At 43.3% G+C, this 21,675-nt stretch overlaps 1 protein-coding gene and 1 long non-coding RNA gene across 9 annotated transcripts in view; both read left to right on the forward strand.

The window, feature by feature from the left end:
- The window catches only part of DOCK1 (dedicator of cytokinesis 1), a 275,550-nt gene extending 265,252 nt beyond the window's left edge, over nt 1–10,298 (forward strand). For all 6 annotated transcript variants that reach the window (XM_046943088.1, XM_046943087.1, XM_040702563.2 and 3 more), the window contains one exon: nt 8,970–10,298. In XM_046943088.1, the coding sequence (XP_046799044.1) occupies nt 8,970–9,065 (96 nt within the window). In that variant the 3' untranslated portion in view covers nt 9,066–10,298. The remainder of the gene's footprint in view (nt 1–8,969) is intronic.
- A 4,319-nt stretch (nt 10,299–14,617) lies between these two features.
- LOC121113299 lies at nt 14,618–19,661 on the forward strand. Of its 3 annotated transcripts, none has more exons than XR_005860676.1 (3): nt 14,618–17,329; nt 18,229–19,126; nt 19,279–19,661. It is a non-coding gene; the product is annotated as an uncharacterized LOC121113299 (long non-coding RNA). The 3 variants fall into 3 exon arrangements; XR_005860677.1 differs by having other exon boundaries at nt 14,618–16,943; nt 17,050–19,126; XR_005860678.1 differs by having other exon boundaries at nt 14,618–16,504; nt 17,050–19,126.
- Nucleotides 19,662–21,675: the final 2,014 nt, after the last annotated feature.

Genomic DNA, 21,675 nt, shown 5'->3' on the forward strand with positions numbered 1-21,675 from the left:
TGTGTACTGGCAGAAATTTAGTATTTTCAGGCTAAATGGGGAAAAAAACAAGCATAGAAGTGACATCAGGAATGGAAGCAGTGTTACACAAAACAGTGTTTTACTCATAGCCCTCTATTGCTGTCTTCTCTTGCATAATGCTAAGCTCTCCCTCCTGCTCATTTCACTGGCTTCTCTATCAGGGCCCAGCTATTGCTTAACCTGGGTACAGACCTCCAAGTGGAAAATTACAGAACGTACAGGAGGATTTTTTTGTCTGAGGAATCAATCTTCATGAAGAAACTTGAGAAATTCAGATTAGGTTTCAGATCGGTTAAACTTCTTCCATTATGAGTTTCGGGGTAGTGCTTTCCTTTTCTGGGATATACCAGCAGGTTTCAGGTCATGGTAGTAGCTCAGGATTGTAAACTTAAGTTCAGTTCTCTGTTGGAAAGATGATACAATGGGATGATAAAATATGCATTGGGAATAAAATCCCAGTGGCTGGGTTCTTTTCCTTTCCTTGCAAGGCTATTTGGAAGGGTTTCTGTGCAGTGAAGAAATGTTAGATGTTTACAGTACTGTTTGCAGATGCCGTTCTGTTGTGCTGCTTGGAGCCCAGATCTGAGGCAGACACAGATTCTAGCTTTGCTCTCATTGGTGTTGGAGATGGGGTCTTGCACAGCTCCCACGCCTGTCACAAGCAAGGTTCCCACATCATTAAACAGAACATCATAAAAGCAATTCTAATATTCTCTCCTTCTTTGTTTGTTTGTTTTGGGGTTGTTGTTCTTTTGTTGTTTTTTTTTTTTGGCAAAGTTTTATTCAGGTCTATTTTATGTTTTCATTTACAATCTTTCGTATTTCTTTTCATATTCTTTGTTATTCTAGAAATACAGTCATAGAATGTCTTGGGTTGGAAGGGACCTCAAGGATCATCAGGCTCCAACCTCCCTGCCGCATGCAGGGCTGCCAACCTCCTTATCTAATACCAGCCCAGGCTGCCCAAGGCCCCATCCAACCTGGCTTTGAACACCTCCAGGGATGGATGGGGCATCCACAGCCTCTCTGGGCAGCTGTTGCAGCACCTCACCACTCTCATAGTAAAGAACTTCCACCTGATATCCAACCTAAATCTTCCCTCCTTCAACTTAAAACCATTTCCCCTTCTCCTGCCATTATCTACCCTTGTAAAAGTTGTCTCCCCTTCTGTTCATAGGCTTCTTTTAGGTACTGGAAGGCTGCAATGAGATCACCCCATAGCCTTCTCTTGTCCAGGCTGAACAAGTACACCTCCCTCAGAACTCCCTCATAGTCCCCACTGTTTAACACACAGTGTTGGAGGAGGTCTGGATTTGAGCATCCTTAGAAATCTAATCAAATAAAGGTAGTATCTCCTTAGACAAGTGTCCAAAATTTCAGCATCTGTGTTTTTATAAACCTTCCCAGATGAGGTAATATAGAGTTTTAAAGTCTGGAAAATGAATCTAAAGCACATTTGTCACAAAGGCGCAGGTAATAGTGTTAGAATTAACTTTAGAAAAGGTGTCTAGGTTTATATTACTCTGCACATTTATTTCATCAAGCTTATAGGACAGAAGCTATAAAGAACATGAAGAAAACAATAGTGCTGGACTTGAAAGACCAGATGAGTAAATTCTTATAACTGCTGTCATTAAATCCCACAGGGCAGTTCTCAATGCCTTGTGTTTCAGGGGTCAGATAACTACATACTTCATAACTTTATGATTCTCTGCTCAGTAAATTGATGATCTTTTAAACTAGACTCATTTTTATCAGTGAAGAAAAATTAGTAAAAAAAATGTGATAGATAAGATTATATCAGCAACATTTGAATTGGATTTCTTTCTTTGCATAAGAAATTATTACGTGGTTTGCTGTAGATGCCTTACAGTCCATTAGGAGAAACAAAAAAAGCACTTTAGTCAACTGAAATGTGCATTGATGAATGCATCAAGAAATACTTACTCTTGCCTGAAGTTTTGTCACTTAGTGCCTGAGATTGTAATCTTAGATTATTTGGAGTCTACTCTTAGCTTAGTCTATTTAAGTCTGTTATCCCAGTAATCATCTAATTATAATTATCAGATTGTCCTCTTATTCATTGTTAACTGTGATACCCATATATACATTTTCTTGCACTGTATGATTTGTTCTGCTAAAAATGTTCTTAATAATATATGGGAACATAAAAAAGAAGCCTGCAACTCCTGCAAGGATTATTATTACATCAAGGGATTCCTTTAGGCACTTCTCATTCTTTATGGGTTCATCCATACCCTTGCATATAAATCAACTGCCTACTTAGTATTCACAGCAAAAAGGGAAACTCAAAGAAAATAGACAAAGCAGCTCTTACATTTGTTATACCAGCTGTAACACATACTGAGCATCAGCTGGTGGTTTGGATGAGGTGACCTCCATCAGCCTGGCAGTAGAGGGAGGACGTGGTGAGGAGGGGGTAACAAAGGCTGAAGCGATGGGAACCCAAACGGGCTCAGTGGGGCTGACAGTGACGGCACTTAATTTGACCCACTGGGATCCATCTGTAGCATTCAGACCAGGGATCGTTTCACCCCTGAACTGGATATAATGGAAATATTTGTGTTACAGAGAGGTATAAATCCAGAGGGTTGTTGATGTTTTGCTATGTATATTCTGCGGCAGTGATCTTCATCTTTCTCTTACATTAGCTGCAGTGAGGAAAAATGACTTAAGGGGCTTTGACAGAGGTACAGGGTGGATAAAGAGCTGAGGATGGAAAACCAGCTGAAACCACAAAGGCACCAGGCAGTTAGGGAGCAGTTGCTTCACCATTTGTAACCGTTTCTTCATTGACATGAATCCTCAGGAGGTTGCCATCAGCTTTCTGAGAGGTCCCCTTTCTTTCCTAAATGCCTCCCCTCTTGCTTGCTTTCCCGGAGCATCAGGGGCTGGTGGGGTCTGCAGGGGAGCTCAAGTCCCACCTAGGAACCCCAGTGCTGGTTAAAGGTGGGCCAGGATTTGGACCCAGGGCAGTGGAGGGCAGCTGCTACCATTCTCCTTTGGAGAAGTTGGAAGGAGTGAAAATAACAGATACTCTGACCAAAGCCTTTCCATGATTTAGATTTAGAATAGATCTTAGGAATAGATTATTTACTGCAAGGGAGGTAAGGCACTGGGACAGGCTGTCCCATCCTTGACAGAGCTGAAGGGACTGGATGGGTGGATGGGTCATTGAGTGAGTTGGCCCATTGCATGAGGGTTGAAACTGGATGATTGTTAAGGTCCCTCCTAACCCAAGCCATTCTGTGATTCTATGATCACAGGGCCATAGAATGAATCACAGAATCACAGAATGGTTTGGAAGGGACCTCAAAACCCATCCAGTCCCAACAACTTCATCAGGCTGCCCATCCATCCAGCCTGGCCTTGAGCTCCTGTAGGGATGGGGCACCCACAGTTCTCTAGGCAGCCTGTACCAGCGCCTCACTGCCTTCTGAGTGGAGAGTTTCCCCCTAAAATTTAACTGAAGGTTCCCTTCTTTTAGTTTAAGGCCGTTCTTGCTTGTTCTGTCACTGTCAGATCGTGTTGGATAGAAAATGATGCATAGAAGCATATCAAACTATACCCAGGTATACCACAAAGTTATTTTCCTACAAGATAATCTCGTGTGCTCACAAAAGAAGAAAAAGTCTGTTTTTGACTTGCCATCCGATGGTTGTTTTTGGCTGCTGGAGATGAGAACCATTTCAAGCCCATTCTCTAGTTGGACAGGCTGGAGTTTGGTGGGTTAAGCTCTTGCCAAGGCAGGAGTCACTTTGTAATAAGTCTCAAAATCAATGCAGTTCCACTGCTTGTTACAGGATTTTGAGTGAAAAATGTGTTGTTGTGCTGTCTGCCTGGAGGCACAGAGCCCATGATATGTCCCTAAGCAGCACCCTTGATTTTGATTCGTCGGCGGCCACATCTCTGCTGTCAGCATTACCTGGGATCAAGCTGCAGTTTTACATTGGCCAATGGGCACCACATTGCTTTACAGCTCTCCCAGGGCCCAGGCCTTCACTAAGAAATACTATTTCAGTCTGAAGCCTAATTCTGGGGGTATTGCTCATAACTCTTGAGGTCTTTCTGCGTAAGGACTAGAACAACAACACTATGCTTTTCAAAATCACGTTAGCTGGCGTGGTCTGCAGTATCAGTAGACCCCACACAGAGTTGTGGTTTCACAGAGTATGGATTGTGTTCCCTGTGCTTTAACACCGCTGCCATGCAGCAGGGGCACAGAGCCCCACATCCCCAGCAGAGGGGCACCTGGCAGGGTCCTGCTAGACGATGCAGCAGAAGGAGCCCACATGGCTGATTCAGTTTCACGTGGCCCATTGCGAATGATGTGACCCAAGGAAGGGATGCACAGAGGGTGCCAGGGCCTCCCTCTGCAGGGGGACTCTTGTGTGCATTCAAGGCCAGGCTGGACTCTGGGCAGCCTGGTCTGCTGGTTGGTGACCCTGCACATAGCAGGGGGTTGGAACTGGATGAGCATTGTGGTCCTTTTCAACCCAGGCCATTCTATGGTTCTGTGAATTGCTTTCTTCATCAGTGTGGGTTACAGCAGTGATTCAAAGTCAAATGAAACAGCAATTGAAATATGACAGTGGAGTTTAAACAGTCATTTTATGTTGTTACCTGTGGTATTTTCTGCAGAAGTCGGCTCTCAGAGTCAAACAGTCTATTAACTTAAACTGTCTATAATTCAGTTTAAATTAGCGGAGTTAATGTTGATTCTCCCTCAGCTAGCACACTCTTACTGTTTTAGAATGGGAGTGTTGTTCCTGCAAGAGCTTACCTTGTGTTACTTCCCATTGCAGATGTTAAATAAGCAAGTTGCTGCTGTCAGGTGGCTCAGCTCCATGCTATGTGCAGCGATGTCAGCATGAAGGAGCTGTTTGGAAATCAGTATTTGAAAGTGTTTGCACAGCCCCCCGTTGCCTATTTACATCTCGTTTGTGCTGCTTATGGCCCGATTAGGTCTTTTATTCCTTCGAAGTAAAGCGTCTTAGGTTGCATCTCATAGCTCATCATAGTGATGGCCATTTGATTTCAAAGCAAAAGAGTTAGGCAGGAAGCAATCTCTTTCAGAGCATTGCAAGGGCTGTCTGTGGGACTCGAATCTTGTTTGTTGGTTTTATAACAATATTTTCTGATTGAAAAAAAAAGGCGTATTCATATATCTTACTTTGCTTTTTCACAGTGCAAAATATACATGCATATTTTCATCTTCCTTGATTGATTCTTATGGCTTTCTGGACATGCAGTGTAACGTTCTCTGTTTCTGGAGGAGAACGGAGACAAATGTTTTTAGACCCAATCTTTCCCTGTAACTGGAAGAGAAAGCAAACAAATGGGAGCGATGCAGCACTGGGAGCAGAAGGAACAGCTTGCTTCTGTGTTGCAGATGTGCCTTTTACATAAGGTTTCTGTTTCCCCTGAGGTACACGTGAGCCAAGGAGTCTGACCGAAATAGGTTTGAACGTGAGCTGGCAGTCTCTGTCACTGTGAGGAAGTAAAGGCATGTTTTAGGAAGGGGAGGGTTCACAATTAACAACTGAAGTATAAATGTGCACTCTGCACGGCAGTTCTTAATTAAATGTGAAATCAAGGGAAACTTCATTTTGTATCTCAAAGTTTCTAGGTGGAAACGTGGCAAAATGAACTTCACGAGGCAAACAGTGGCTTTCTGAGCTCTGCATTAATGGTCGAGGGAAAATGTGCTGATATTTATGGCTGCGGTGGGTAAAAGGAAGCATCTATTGGCACTTGCAGTGTAGCAATTCCACCCTGGCAAGTTTTGTCCTGCTAATTTCTCAAAACGTTGCCCTGATGAGCATTACATGTCCTACTTAATATATTCCTTGGTAGCTTATAATATAAATGAACATGTGCTAAATTTATCCTACTTTCTAATGGAAATTGTAAATTCAATTATAATAATTATCTACCTATCTCTGTTATTTCTTTCTGCCTAATTTGCTTGCAGAATCTAAGCTCTTGTAGACTTTGTGCTTGTTATTTATAGCATATATATTTAGCTTACTCTCATTGTATTTGCTTTGTATATATTCTTCAGAAGCAAGTTTTCAGGGATAATTTGATTGTTCTGTGATCAATAAGAAGAACTCATTTGTTTGAGAAATGCCTGTGATCTAATTGAATTGAGAATTATTGCCAATATTCTCTTAGTTAAATTCAGAATGGATTTTCACAAATGATGCTATCAGCAAAGTTAGTTCTTTCTGGTGATAAATAAGAAAGTAAAAAAGAGGGCTGAAGATATTTTTATGTTTTGTAATATATGTTAGAGGGGCATCTGGTTCATTTGGTTCTGAAATTACAGCCTTCTCTGCAGGGAGTTCTTGCATGTTGCTGCTGATGTTCTGCAGACTATCAGTGTTGTCATACAGCTTGCCCACAGCCAGTGCCTGGATACACAGCTCCAGCAGAGCACTTCTTTAACGGTTCTGAGGTGTGCAGATCTCAATTAAATGCATGAGGTTAAATAGCATGAATGGTCCGACTCAAAAAGAGTGTCTCGGCAGGAATTCAGAGGCTAACTTCACATACCAGATTAAGGAGAATATTTGGTCAGGTAGAGGAAAGGCTTCACGGTTTGACCATGGTGAGGCCAGCAGCAGGGTTATGCCTTCAAGAAATAAAAAGTTCAGAAGTTCAGAATTTCTTTCATTGAAATAACGTTCGTGCTTGGTCTGATTTTTACCTTAGTCTGTTTACTTGCTTTTCTATCTCAGAGAGCGCTCTGCCCTCTCCTCACTGCAAGTCAGGAGTAAACTGTGTATGTCTTTGAGTCTGCTTTTCAAAACCCTTACTCAGCAGGGCTTCCCTTCACTGCACAGTGCCCTTTGGAGGCTCAACTTTGCTTTTCATAATCTGATTGTTTCTTCAAAATGGAGAGTGTAAACTTCAACTGGGCTGTAAATACAAAAGTCTTCATCACCAAATAGGTTAATTCCTGTCTTTGTTGATGAGTAGGAAGTTTCCCTTGATGGACAGGGAGCCAAAGCCCAAAGCAAGCAGTCTCTTCTGATGTTTTTATCCTTTGGGACAGCAAATGCAACATACCAGGTAGCAGGTGACATGCAGAGAGCTCCTTGCTTCTAGTCATGATCCAGTAGCAGATGGAAATGGATTGCTTTCCGTGCTGATAAACAAGCATTTTGTATACAGGGATGAAGGTGAGAGCGTGCATCCTGTTGCATTGGCTGTGCTGCTGCTGTAGAGGTCCCAGAAATGGAGAGAAAGATGGTCTGCACGCTGTTGTGTTGTGCACCTGCACCCTGCTGTGCTCTGTGCTGCTCTTCTGGGTGGTGCCAACGTGGAAAGAAAGAGTTTGGACACAATTGCCCTGCAGCAGTTTGTGATCCCTGTTTGCTGGAAGAATAAGGAAAATTGCAAGAAAAAGATACAAAACCTTTCCTTTCAGTCAGGATAGAAAAAAAAATATTCTAACAAAAGTCCAGTCTTCTTAGCTGCCAGTATGCAGCCTTCTCTTTCTATTTAGCCTATGCCTATCTTGCAGTAGCTCTAGATTTGTAACTTCATGCTGTTTTATGACTTTGAAGAGGGCATCCATTTACCTTGAAGATACTTCTTTCCATCCACTCTTGCACTTTTGTGAGGACTCACAGTCAGTACACAGCAGGGGTGTTGTGAGACTCTCTGTACTTATTCTGCCTCACTACAGAGGAAAGAGAGATGTCAGGGCATCACCCAGAACCACTCTGCTTTTGGGATAGCAGCTCTGGGTATCTTCTAAAGGAACTAAGTCAGCTCTTTACAAGGGTAGATAATGGCAGGACAAGGGGAAATGGTTGTGAGTTGAAGGAGGGAAGGTTTAGGTTGGATATCAGGGGGAAGTTCTTTACTGTCAGAGTGGTGAGGTGCTGCAACAGCTGCCCAGAGAGGCTGTGGATGCCCCGTCCATCCCTGGAGGTGTTCAAGGCCAGGTTGGATGGGGCCCTGGGCAGCCCGGTGTAGTATTAGATATGGAGGTTGGTGGCCCTGCATGCGGCAGGGATTTTGGAGCTTGATGATCTTTGAGGTTCCTTCTAACCCCAGCCATTCTATGATTCTGTGAACAAGCCCATTTCTTATGTACTTTGATATGGCTTATCCATTGCTTTTATACCAGTTTCTTACAGTAAGTTGAATATCAACCATTTTGCCCGACATTAAGTGAAGTCAAAATAGGTGGATGACAGTCTGTGAGCAAATAGCCGTGCTCTCAAGCTTCTTCTGAAACAGATTTTTTCTTGTCATATATATAACTGAACTTTATGGAAAAAGTCTTAATTTCCATAAAGATTCCTTTTATTATTTGTTCGGCTAGGCGCTGAGTCGTACTGAGGGTGTGCTGGTTCTGTTGTATAATATATGAAGTGATTTTAAATATTTATATTTGAACAGTCTGGTTTTCTATTTTGAACATTTTAAATATGACGCCATAGTAGCAAATTGCAAATTCCTTATCTGTTTAAGTGAGACGTTTTTAAGAATGATTTGGGTTCAAAATGTGTGAAATACAAAAATAATGGAGAAATAATGAAGCTGTTTCTTTATAACTTTTAAGTTCTGTGGTGCATAGGGGCTGAGGGCGATAAACACAGACCAAGAAATCAATATTCTATCATGATATTAAGTGGGGATTTATAAACTTCTGCAATGCTTTCAAGAGATTTTTCCTGAAATACTGAGCTAATTAATCATGAACCCTTGAGAGATTTTTCATTCTCAAAAGTAAAAGGTAGATTTTAAGCTAATGGCCAAACGCATTCAGTATTCATAGCAGCAAGTTCTGAGAAGTCTTCACAAATCAGAGGGTTACAGATTTACCTACTCAGTTGTGTATGAACCAAGAAATGTCTCTGAAATCTGCTGGTTGATAACATGGTCTGTTCAAAATTGGTTTCTTCTAGCACCTGCCTCCTCCGCTGCCCAGCAAGACCCCCCCACCTCCACCTCCAAAGACAACTCGGAAGCAAACATCTGTTGACTCGGGGATTGTCCAGTGAAGAAAGAAGCATTTTTTCCAAAGACAAAGCTGTAACAATTCATTTCCCTAAGTATTTTAAGGTATATAATGTTTACCTCGTTCAGGCACGCAGTATCTAACATTTAGTGCAATGACTCTAACTCGGTAAGAATCTGCTTCTAGCAGTGTTTCGGAAGCACTACTACATTAACCCCCTTTCTGGGGATATTTCCTCCCATAACTTGAAAGGAATCTGCATTTCTACTTGAGCCCGGGAGGCATTCACCAACTGACAGCACCCTCTTCCTAAACCTCCCTCGTACTTATTCTGCATAACTTCAGGCACGCAGGTAGCTGTGGAGATTAAGGTAGGAGCTGAATATTTTGTACCTAAGGCATTTAGGTAGCCATGGAGTTTTAAATGAACTGAGTATTTTGTACCTAATCTCAGTGTATATAGGAATCAATGGCAATATTCACAGTGAATTTAATGCACGTTGGATTAGGCTTTGTGATAATGAGAAGCTGCAGTAGGATTTCCCCGAATAACAGTTATCTCCAGGCCCTGCAATCAGACACAGCTTATTTGTGTCATACGTCTTCATTTCTTCCATGTTATAAATAAGCTGAGAGCTGATGGCCTTTTTAAAACCAGTCGTTTACATTGTCATTCAGTTGGCTGTTCTTTGTATGATCAGCTGGTAACCCAAGACCACCTCTTAGCCATGGGTGGGCATGAGCATATAGGAAAAGAAACCAAGTACACGGATAGATGTGTGGTCATTCTAATCCTCAGTACAGGAATGAGAAGAGCTTTCTTTTTCGTTTGAATGTGTAATATTTCACGTGGATTAGGGTGAACTGGATGGAATCACTTTGTCCTTGTGCCATCATTCTGTACAGAATGTGTATATATGATGGTTTTTAGAATGTTTTAATTTTTATGCTGCCTGCTTTTCATGTAATAATGAATTAATGTACCTACAAAAATGCCTTACATATTTTTAATTTCTTAATCGCTGAAAGTGTGGGAAGAAAAAAAGCTAATTTTTTTTGCAATTATTGGCCTCTGAAAAATATTGGACAGTGATGGGGAGGGGAATTGGGAGGGAGGAAGGAAACTAACTGTATACTGTAGCGTTTTTTATGGTCATCACACTTTTGTTTTTTACTATCTACAATCTTTATACTCTTACTGTAGATTGTTTTTAAATATACCACTGACTCAAAAAAAATAAAATACTGTTTTAAAAATGTGTCTTAAGAAACAGAATATGTTTCCTTGGTGCTTTCCGTTCTTCCTGCAGAGTTTCACTGTTGTGCTCAGTGCAGGGCTACTGAAATGCTGACTTTTGCTTTTTTTTTTTGTAGGTTAACAGGCAGAAGCATGCTTTACACAGCAGCAAAGCAGTAATGTTGTAAAGGCAGAATGGTTGTCCATTCATAAAGAGTGGCTCAAGTAGTTAATTATGCGCTCGTAACTTTGCTTATAGATGTCATGGAACTTTGGGTCAAACAAATGCTTTTCTTGCAATGAGAGATCTATCAGAATTCACTGCTACAGATTGTCCTAACTTTCCTGGTTGTTTTGGGACTGGTATAATCTTCTTTCAAGAGAAACAAGCTAAGGATTCTTTCTGTTGATGATGAACGGTGTACTACAACATTAATTCTGCAAGTCATTAATTTAATTGAAAATCACTTTAAATGCTGATATTGTTACTGTGCTGAAGACTGTGTTGGGATGCTGGTGAGTTTTCCTCTTTTCTTTTCACATGGACCTTTAGTTGAATGGTTATGAGCTGTATTCCTGATAATGTGTTTGTTTTCACATGTCCTTAACAAATTCCTGTGCTCATGGAAGTGTTATAGTTTGGCGCTGCAACACTTCTCCAACAAGAGCTGCAGTTTTAAGTTGGCCTTGCACTGCAAACTTTAAATCTCTTACATATGTATGTTTTACAGATATTCAAGCTGAGATTAGGGGTTGAAAATCAGACTCTCAGATTCACTTTCAGGCCCAAATTGTCACCGTTTTTTCAATCTAACAGCTTCTAGGCTTCTACTGGTATAAAGCCCATCCAGAACGAATCATTACCCTCCTCAAAGTGTTGTAAAAACGCACTTCAGCAAATCCAGAGCCTAATTCAGTTACAGTCTCTAAGCAGTGAACAATCCTGCGAAAGCTGTTATTTTTCCTACAGTATATTGTCTTCCTTTATCCTCCAGTGGTGTTACAGCAGAGCATCCAAATGCAGTATGCATTTCTTGTGATACTGCAGCAAAGCTGAGCTCACATCGAAGAGCTCAATATGAGAAAATACAGGAAAACAACATTATTTGATGTTACCCAAAGTAGTGTCTCTCCTACTTTCTTTGCCATACTCTTGTACTCCCAAGATTTGAGGTGTGTTTGTCCCAGAAACTGCCCTAGGTTTGTTGCAGTGATGGTAAGGACAAGAGGTGTCCTCTGGGAAATCCACATCCCGTCTCCTGGGTTGTCCTGCTGCTAGTGAATGTGTGTGGGTTTGTGGATGTGCCCTTTGCACCCTTGGGGATTTTGCAGTGGGTAATCTTTTGTCTCTGACGTCTGTCCTGTTGCTGTGGGAATTCATTACTGGGCACTAAGTGCATGCAGGTCCTGCTGTCTCCCCACTTGGTGAGGACACTCTACTTGTTCCACCTCTGCTCCTGGTCTTCCCACCATCATCAGGGCCTTGGTTTGCCCTGTGCTTAAGGGCTGCAGAGCTGGTCTGCTGACATACCCCATTCCTGTGAGAGGAACGTGTGGTAACAGACTTTTTCCTGAAAATAAGTAAATGAGTAAATATTTGGGGAGGTCATGTTTCTAAATAGTTCAAGAAAACAGATTTTAATGGCCAGTGGTTTTTCCTTCTTGAAAGCTGACCTATAGTTTACTCACTGAAAGTTAACTTGCAGTCCCTTAATAACATTGAGAAGCCTTTAATTCTCATTCTCTCAGTCTTAGCTTATGACTGAGAGGATAATTTCCACAGGCATACATGTCAATTCTCATCAGTCCCATGCAGTACCACAAAAGCTTTGCTGGGAGGCAGTTGTTTGTTTTTTAATCAGATTTATTTTCAGCGGGAGGCTCAATGCAAAGGTCAGTTCTTAAGCCACTTTTGCTAATAGACATTTTTGATTACTGAAGATGTCTCTGGTGATACTGCAGGTTTCTGGCTGCAGAATGTCCTTAACTTCAGTTTTGTCTTAATGCATATCTGATGCCTGTGATATGTGTCTTGGTTTGCAGAGAAAAGTGATAGAAAGTGAATATGGATGAATAAGACTAATGATTGTCCTCCTTCTGTTCCTGAAGGTAACAGGTTGGATAGCTCATGTTGGGGAGGAGGAGGATTGCCTCCAAACTCGAGTCAGGTGTTGTGTCTCTGTTACACATTTATATTAATACGTGTGTGTGCATTTGTACATACACATATATTCAAACACACATTTTTTAATGCAAAATGGCATACTTCATTGACTAGTTGAGGTGTCCAGTTTCTCACTTCTAGACATCTCTCCTATTAGTTGCTGTGAACTTCCTAGGGTCCATCGCATGCAAGAAGCCAGTGTAACGTTGATGCCATTTGTCCCATGATGGATGCTCACAAATTACCTCTTTTTAGAAAGGTTCCTTTGGCCAAACTGTTGTTTTGTATGGATATTGGACATAATCAGGTGAAGTAAGCAAAGAGACTTCTTGCATAGGTAACAGTTTGTTTTAGATTTAAGTATATGTATGTCAGTTTTAGTATCTAACAGTAGTCATCCTATTTGTTCCATCTGGAAATATATTGTGTTGGACTTTGGAATATCTTTTGGAGCTGTTTGGAAGAAGTATTTTATCCTCAATCTGAAAGCAGAGGAAGGTGTGGCAGGAATTGCTTTTTCCAGCTGAGTGATGTTAGGTGTGTGTCTGTGGTGCCTCGGAGGTGAGGGTGATGGTGGATGCGGTCTTTGTGTTGGCAGCACATTCTGCAGGGCTGCAGCCCTTTCCCCAGCTGCCTTTCAGCTGCATGGCTGGAATTAAGCAGGATTCCTTGTCCAGCTTCTCACTGCCTCCCCATCATGAATCTCTTGGTTAAGCTGTGTGTATTCTCGCAGTAAAAAATGTGATATTTTTAAGTAAATGCAGAACATCTTTCTGGCTGTTTGCTTACTGTTAATGTGTCCTTTGAGATACTGCATTGATAAATTACCTGCATTTTGCTCAACTTATTTATATTCAGTGAAAAGCACTCACTTGTACGCAGGATCAGCCGTGAAAGTCGCCACACTTCAGCCCTGCTCACCTCTCTGCTGTGATTGCTCACCACCCTCCACACAAACCAAATAAGGCATTTTTCAATTTTTCCACCCTGCCTTGGTGATGAAGCAATAAATTGTAGTACATGCAGGATATGCCTGTGCAAAAACGGCTAAGTACATGCAGGTGTGAGGTGGAACACCGAAACGCTGAGGGTTTTCCTGTATCTCTGGCTTTCAGCATTAATGTGGTTATGGGAACTGTGAGGTCGAGCTACTCCGATATTTCAATTTCCTTTCATTTCTGCTTTTGTACTTTTCACGGATCTAAACTGAATTTCAGGCTTGCAATTGCCCTGTTCTTGGTAATGCAGAGATGCGTGGCTCGGTATAAATACTTGTTTCTTGTATGGGAACTGACCAGCTGCAGACAGGGGCTGTTTGCAGGGGTTGTAATTTCCCCTGGTTTTGTCATATGCATCCTGTAGACATGACTAATTGCCGTAAATTAGGTTTCTCTATCAAACAACAGACCTGTTTATTTATTTATTTCCAGGGTGACAGTGCTGTATTCCAACAACGTAATGCAAAGTTGCTGAATCAAATAACTCATTTCACGTTGGAACGAGCTGTTTTTGAACCAGTGCATTGTGAGGACACGTGCTGACCCCCCTCCATGGGATTGGGGCTCTGCATGGCCCCATTTTGCATTGAGCCTTCACACCATCCTGGTGCAGTGACGTGGTGATGGATGGTTTTCAAAATCCAAGCTGACCATCCAAGATTCATTGCCACCCAAACTCCCTGTCTGCCATCCCAGACTTGCAGAGATTTTATGGATGGTGAAACATTGCTATTTTGGGTTGAATCCTTATTGTTAGGGCCATCCACTCAGATTTTCACTGCACGGTTTGGCACTTATGTTGTTGAACTTAAATATTTGCAGCCCAAACTGTATTGCAGAGCTGCAGAACGTAAATGGAGGGACACTGAGCATAGCATATTAATGCTTCAGATTCAGTGGTAAAGCTTTGCTTTCCTTACCAACAGGCTACTTTTCATTTGCATAAGTTGCTAATTATTTTTATGAGCTTCCTCTGAGTTGGAGCCCATGGTAGATTTCAGTAAGTCACCCATATAGCACTTTTTTCAGACCTTTAGCCTCCTTGATGGACACTCTTTCATAGGGTCATAGAGTGGCTTGACTCGGAAGGAACCTCAAAGGTCACCCAGTTCCAGCCCCAGCTGTGGTTGCCAACCACTAAATCAGGCACCAGCTCAGGCTGCCCAGGGCCCCATCCAGCCTGGCCTTGAGTTTTCCATGAGGTTCTTCCAATGTTGTTTTTTTTTTCTCCTTTAAGTGCAAGGAACTCAAATTGTGATGGAATTTTCTTTTTCAAATGATTTCTATCATTTCTATCAAAAGGCTTTTGGGGCAGCAGCTGCTTGATCCCCAAAGGTCGTGAGTGTGCCCTGAGCCTCACCTGTCATGGCTGAAGTGCCTTCACCACGAGCAGCGCCCGGTTCCTTGCATGGCGCCATACAGCAAAGCTCGGGGGCCTCTGACTGTACTCGTAATTAATTATATCACCCAGAATAAGCATCATCACTCTCATACACATTTCCAGACCAGGAGGTCTGGCTGCTCAACAGATGCTTGAAAAGATGCTTGTTGTGCTATTATTGAGAGCTGTGGCCTCCTGCCAGTTTCCATCAGAGGGAAACAGAGGGCGTCATCGGCGTTTGAGGGAGTCTTTCACAGAGGGAGAGCACAGACAAAATCAAATGTGACACTGTTTTCCTATAGATAAGGCATTTCTGTGCATGCTCCTGTTGTTTGCTGCTCTTCCAAGTTCTGTGTTTATTCTCTTGTGTTGATTTTCCTATGGCTGTGCTTTCGCTTCCTCAGCACTGTAATCCCAATTTAAACCGACTTTTCTTTCTCCATCATTCCTCCAAACAATGATGGATCACTGCAGCGACGGTGGAGAACAGGGGAAAAGCAACTACAGAAACGTCTCAACTAGAAAAAAAAAGTACGTAGCAGAATATTAAAGAGCCTATGGAAATTAATAGGTACCCAGACACCATTTTAAAACAGTTTGACACGCACGCTGTGTTGAATCAAAAATGACTAATGTAGAAGAGTAACAATTTGCAAGGTAAAGAAACCCCACCAGCCTCGGTCTCGGCAAAACACTCTTTAGATTAGCATAAATTATGCCATTTAAGATGCTTATTAACATTAAATTTAACGTTATGAACATTGGCTTGGGAGGTGCGTTCTTGTAGGGAGAGAAGTCATTGCAGAATACACAGAGTTCACTTGAGCTGTAATTACTGTTCCTCTGAAAATTATATATATTTTCCTGAATTGTGTTCACATGCTCAGAATCGCAGAGAAAAAGACCCTACATGAACTGCAGATTAAAAGAGTTCAGATGAAGAAAATGCATTCTTGCATGAGGTGAGATAGCTTTATTCTCCCTACAAGCGTCACCTGTCCTGCTTTTAATACCTGTGTTGAGATCTGGCTGTCAGCACTGTCTTAGTGTGCTGGCTATAAACTCCAGCCCATGAATTTATTACTCTGTACAGCTGGAAAATATATTTGTTGGCATTGTTCTTCTCTGTAGCACGTTATTGTTAACTCATTCCTTAGAGGAAAATGATGGTAAAAACCTAGAAATAGGTGTTTTTTTGTGTTTTTTGTTTGTTTGTTTTTAAGAGATCAACCTGTGTATTGAATTGCTGACCATAAAGAGGTGAGGGCTGTGCAGGACTTGTGCTAGACCTTCCATGTCTCACACAGTACCTGACATGAGCAGCCAAGAGCATCTGTAACCATGCAAATGGCATAACCCTCCAAAAGGGATGAAGTGCCTCTCAGACTCAGACCAAAGCTCCTGGTAAGTGTCCTTGGGATGGAGAAACCACAAGGCTAGCAGCACCCACCACACCTGCATACACTGTTTCTGTATTACCTTTACTATTTCTCCTGGTAATACTTCTACTGATGGGGGTAAGGCTGCTTTTCTGAAGCCCGGGTAGCATTAAGGAGATGCCATAAAACCTGTGGTTTTTCAGCCTGTAGTAATGCAAGGAGATTCCCACACGCTGGTGGGAAATTTCCTTTGAGGAGTTGTTCATTCCAGGCAACAAAATCAATGTGAGCCTGATGCGAGCCCTGATGGGAGAGATCCAAGCGTAAGTACAATTTAACTCAACATGCATGTTGGATGGTAAGGAAAAACTGAAGTCTTTTCAGTGAGCATTGGAGGCGTTTAGATGCCGGCACAGAGCCTGAGGCCGTGGGACTGAGCATCACTGGGCAAAGCCACAGCTAGAGGCATGGGGAGCTGGGGCTGTGCAGCCCGGGGAAGGCTCAGGGGAGGCCTTTCAGTGCCTGGAAGGGCCTATGGGAAGGCTGGGAGGGACACTTCATCAGGGGATGTATTATGTCTTAAAGCTAAAGGAAGGGAGATTTAGATGAGATGTTAGGAAGAATTGTTCACCATGAAGGTGGTGAGGCCCTGGTGCTGCTCTCCTGAGCTATAGGAGCCCCATTCCTGCCAGCGCCCACAGCCATGGATGGGCTCTGGGCAGCCTGAGCTGGTGTGGATCCCTGTTCATGGATTGGAACTGGGTGAGCTTTGAGGTCCCTTCCAACCCAACTATTCTGTGACTCCGTGATGCTACAGCTGCATTCAGGAAGTTCATCCCCCTCTTCCAGCAATACGTTCTCATTTCAGTGCTCTGAAGATCTTCCTCATCTTCCTCTCCCTCTGAGTCAGATAACACCAGGTTCCCATTCAGGCTGGACCCACAATATCCCACTTGGACGAGTAGCACACACAGCTGCAGTTCCTGCTTGGCACCCTCAGCCCGGTGCAGTCCATGCTCTCTGAGAAGCACAGCAGCACCAACAGCACTGGGGCACAGCGGGGCAGGAGGATGCGGCTGCGCTCTGCCAGCAGGACCTGACATGCTCTCCCAGTGCAGCGGGGATGCTGTCCTCACCTGGAGGCCATGGTAGTACCCATGCAAAGAATATTCTCAGCGTGGAAGTTGTTTTCCTCCAGTGCTCCTTGTTTCTGGCTGACAACGAGCATTAGCCCAGGGTACAATCTAATTGGAAGTGACCAGTGACCGCAAAGCCCCGTGTGTGAGCAAGTGCCCGGCTTCCTCTTCTCTCCTAAATACTGACGTCTACATTTTAGATGTTCTTTTTGGTTTTTCCTCCTCTTTCTCCTTCTGCCCTCCCCCTTGGCTTCTATTAATTAACGAGGGAGCATTTTTAGAAGGGAACAGCTCCACACTGGATTCTTTCCCCAGTTTGGCAGTGGCACCCCCAGCTGTGGGCATGGGAGTGCAGATATGGGGCTGTGGGAAACTTCTGGTCTAGCTGGGGGCAGAGTTTTGGGGTAACCTGGAACTGCCTGTGGGGGTTTTGTTCTGCAGATGAATATTGATGCTGGCACCGTACCAAATGATGCTTATATTACGCTGTGCTGATAATAATAAATCAGTACACCCACTGTGTTTTATTTTTGCGGTAAGGAAACTCAAAGGGAAAAAAGCCAGGCACTTACCTATTTTACCAGATAATTCACCTGTAGTGGAGCTATAAAAGGAACGTCACTTGCATTTCTCTTCTCTGTTAAAGCAAAACGATGGAGCAGAGGAAGGCACCTTCAGGCAAGAGCAGAGCGAGTGGAAAATCAAAGCAGAGCACAGGCTGCGAGGAGGGATGTGAGCACACGGCAGTCCCTGTGTGCAGGGCAGCAGGGATGGGGCTGTGCAATGTGTTGGGAGTGGGCAGCAGCAAGCTGCATGTGTAGCTCTATTTCCTGGCTCCCGGATTTGCTTTCGGATGGGGAAGTCGGAATGGGGATGTTTTCTTTTAGGTTACAGTTTCATTTGTTTTGCAGGATTTCTGCTGAAGAGCCGTTTCTGTCATTGATAATGGACTGGAAAAAAAGCATCAGTGCATCATCCAAAGTGTTTAATCGCCTGTACTCATCATGGTCAGTCAAGCACTCGGCCATTATAATGAAGGGTTAGAAGTTATCTATAGAATAATCAATGTATCATGTACTGCACTAAGAATGTTCCTTTTTTTTCCCCATCAAGACTAGCTTTGGCAGTTCAATGGGCTATGCATGTTATGAAATATTTTACACACATTCTGTACTTTCTGTCCACCACTTCTTCTGCTGGGTAGCCCCCATCTCTACCAGCCTCCTGTCCCTGCTTGGGCTCTGTTGCTGGTGGTCCAGGGAGCCATGCTTTAGCATAGGGCAGGATTTCTGGAGTGAAGTCAAGCAAGAAGAGACCGAGAGGAACAGTGCTTGCATGGAAAGGTAGAAATCATAAAAGAGAAATGTTTGATGCCATCCAGGTGTTGGTGCATCCATCAATGATGAGAGCTCAGCAGCATCTAGGATCCATGCAGGTCAATGACTGTGCCTTTGGTTAGCTGAGGAGCTCTTCCAACCTGAGCTGCATTTTGTGCTTGTCAGCCAGTGACTAATTGGTGGATCAGTTGCTGCTTGCAGTCTTCTTACACCTGGCTACAGAAGCTGGATGAACTGTAGTCAGTCTACTGCATATTGTCTGAGAGCATTCTCTGCCTTCAGTCCCTCCCTAGAAATTGGTACCCAACTGTTTTCCCTAAAGTTGTTTGAGAAAGATTTGCCTCCTGTGAAGTGTCACCATGGAAGAGGAAGGATGACCTGGCTGGTGCCCACCTGGTGTCACATTCCTGGCTTCTGACCTCGAGGTGGGCAGTGCTGACTGCTGGGACTTCAGTAGGAACGAGCAAACAAGGTGCTTCTCTTTACAAGTGTTGGAATTGCAGCTCCTTTATAAATAATTGTGTTTAGCAGCTGTTATGTCTAAATGGAGAGGGAGGGGAACTCTTGGGTTACAGATATTTTTCTTAGGAAGTCCCATTAATGATCCCTTCCCTTTCCTTGCAGCCTTTCCTGCCCCTTCTGGGTTGCACCAGAGCTCTCAACCACCTCAGCTTTTAAATTCTCATTGCAGATCCCTCCATCTGCCTCTGCAGCACAGGGAAGTTGGCAGCGTAGCGGCATAACCCATAAGGTGGATTTAGAAATGTTTTCAGCTAAATGGGTTTGATTTTATCATTCTAGATGACCTCCACTCTCCTCTTACAGTGGTAAGGGGACAAGTCCAGATTTTGAATATTTTGTTCCTTGCTCAATGCGTTGGAGCATTTTCCCTTTGTTCCTTTATGTAATGGGAAGTATTTGTTCAATACTATCCTGATAAAAGTGCAATGCAAACTTCGTGTTGGAAATCAAATGCTGGGGTGGATCAATCTCCCGATCTCATTCAACTTTCAGCGTGTCAAGCTCTATTATTCTCGAAACACTTTGACAGTTGCAGACTAGAAAGACTTCAATTACCTTTAGAAATGACCCTCCTCGCTGTAGGATGAGCTCGTTTCTGCTGACACCACGTGCTGGTTGCACAGCAGGGTTTGGTGGCCAGGATGCTGATCCCATGGCGTGGCACTGAGACCAACGTGCCCACACAGGGCTGCTGCTACCCTTTCACTGCTCTTGCAAGGCATGTAACTTCTTGTTTTGGCGTTTCGGTATTGGATTTATTCTGTTAAAAACATAACTGTTGAATTAGCACCGGAGCGTGTTGCTGCTCTGTAGATGCAGAAAATCGATTTCCTGTTGCACAGGTGTTTGTTGTGGCTTCAAAGCTTTCTGTGCCCCATCAGAATGGAACCAAGACCCTATCAATTGTTGTTGGTTGATTGGTTGTTGTTGTTTTGTTTTGTTTTTTTTCTTTCTTTGTTTTTCCCTTTCTAAAGAGATAAAGTAAAGATAAAGGGAACAGTATAGAAATCAAGGGGTTCCTCCAGGGTGTGGTTCAGGTTTCAATGTTTAAAATTGCCTTTTCCCTTGCATTTCCCACACCTTAAGTTGTTTATAATGCTCGTATGAGGTCCACACCACACTCCAGATTTTGTTTCTAGCCAGTACCAAGTTGCAGAGCCCTGCACTGAGCTAAGGCCGTCAGTGCTCACATTCCCCATTCTCCCTGCTCCCTGGGCAGCCTGGTCTGGTGGTTGGCGACCCTGCACACAGCAGGGGGTTGAACCCAGATGATCATTGTGGTGCTTTTCAACCCAGGCCATTCTGTGACTCTATTCTATGGTTCTGTTTGAGCAGTATTGCAAGTGGTGGTGGTTGACCTGCAGCTAACACCTGCTGCTACATCCTGTGCTCTCCTTCCCAGCCCTGCTCAGGCTCCTGTGCATATTTCCAGTGGCAGCATGTGAGTTGCTGCTAGAAATGCCGCATTTTAATTTATAACTAGAAAACAGAAGATGTGACTGCAAAGCAAACGTTGTGACCCAACCGCAGAACTGTCCTAGATTCTCACATCTTGTTTTGAAATTTTATGACAGCCTTATTGCCCAGGGGTACAACATAATCTCTTTGCAGTTCACTGATATGCTTTCTTATAGCATCTGTACTAAATGTGTTTTTATCCCAGCTGAATGGAAGAGCACTTTTTAATTCTTCAGATGCAAAGGAAAAAAAAAAATTCAAGATGCATAACAGCTAAAATTGTGTTTGTTGTCATTTTGGACATAAATATGGTTTGAAAATAAGCATTTCCACCCTGTCAACACCCAAATTCTTCATCAATTGTATTGTTTTCCTGCCTTTCATTGGCACAGAGCTTGATAGCACGTTCAGGGCACAGAGCTTCTCCTGTTGAACAGTTTGCTAAGAAAACTTCTGAATTTGTGAACCACAGTGTCGTTGTTGGGCAAAGTGCAGAAGTTGCTGGTGGCACCAGGTGAGGTGCGGGAACTGCAGGGACCTCCCATCGTTCAGGTCCTGCATGGGCCACTTGGGTGCTCCTGTCTGAAGGCATTTTGTGAGAAAAGGGGAGTTTTAGGTTGGATACGAGGAGGAAGTTTTTCCCCCAGAGGGTGGTGACGCACTGAACAGGTTGCCCAAGGAGGCTGTGGATGCCCCATCCCTGCAGGCATTCAATGTCAGGCTGGATGTGGCTCTGAGCAGCCTGGTCTGCTGGTTGGCGACCCTGCACATAGCAGGGGGTTGAAATTACATGATCTTTTTTGTCCTTTTCAACCCAGGCCATTCTATGACTCTATGAAAATAGCAAAAACCGGATGTGGGCAGGAGCAGGTAACTGTGTGCTGAAGAAATCAGGTGTTTGGGGATTAAAGAAATCTCCTAATTGTTACACTTGAGGAAGATGTGAAAAAGTTCTCCACTTCCTACTGTTTCCAAGGTATGCTTTGATAGGTGCTTTCTGGGAAGTGGAGGCCTATTTTACTTTCAAGCTGTACTACACAC

Source organism: Gallus gallus, chromosome 6, assembly GCF_016699485.2.
Source record: "Gallus gallus isolate bGalGal1 chromosome 6, bGalGal1.mat.broiler.GRCg7b, whole genome shotgun sequence".
Lineage (NCBI taxonomy): Eukaryota > Metazoa > Chordata > Aves > Galliformes > Phasianidae > Gallus > Gallus gallus.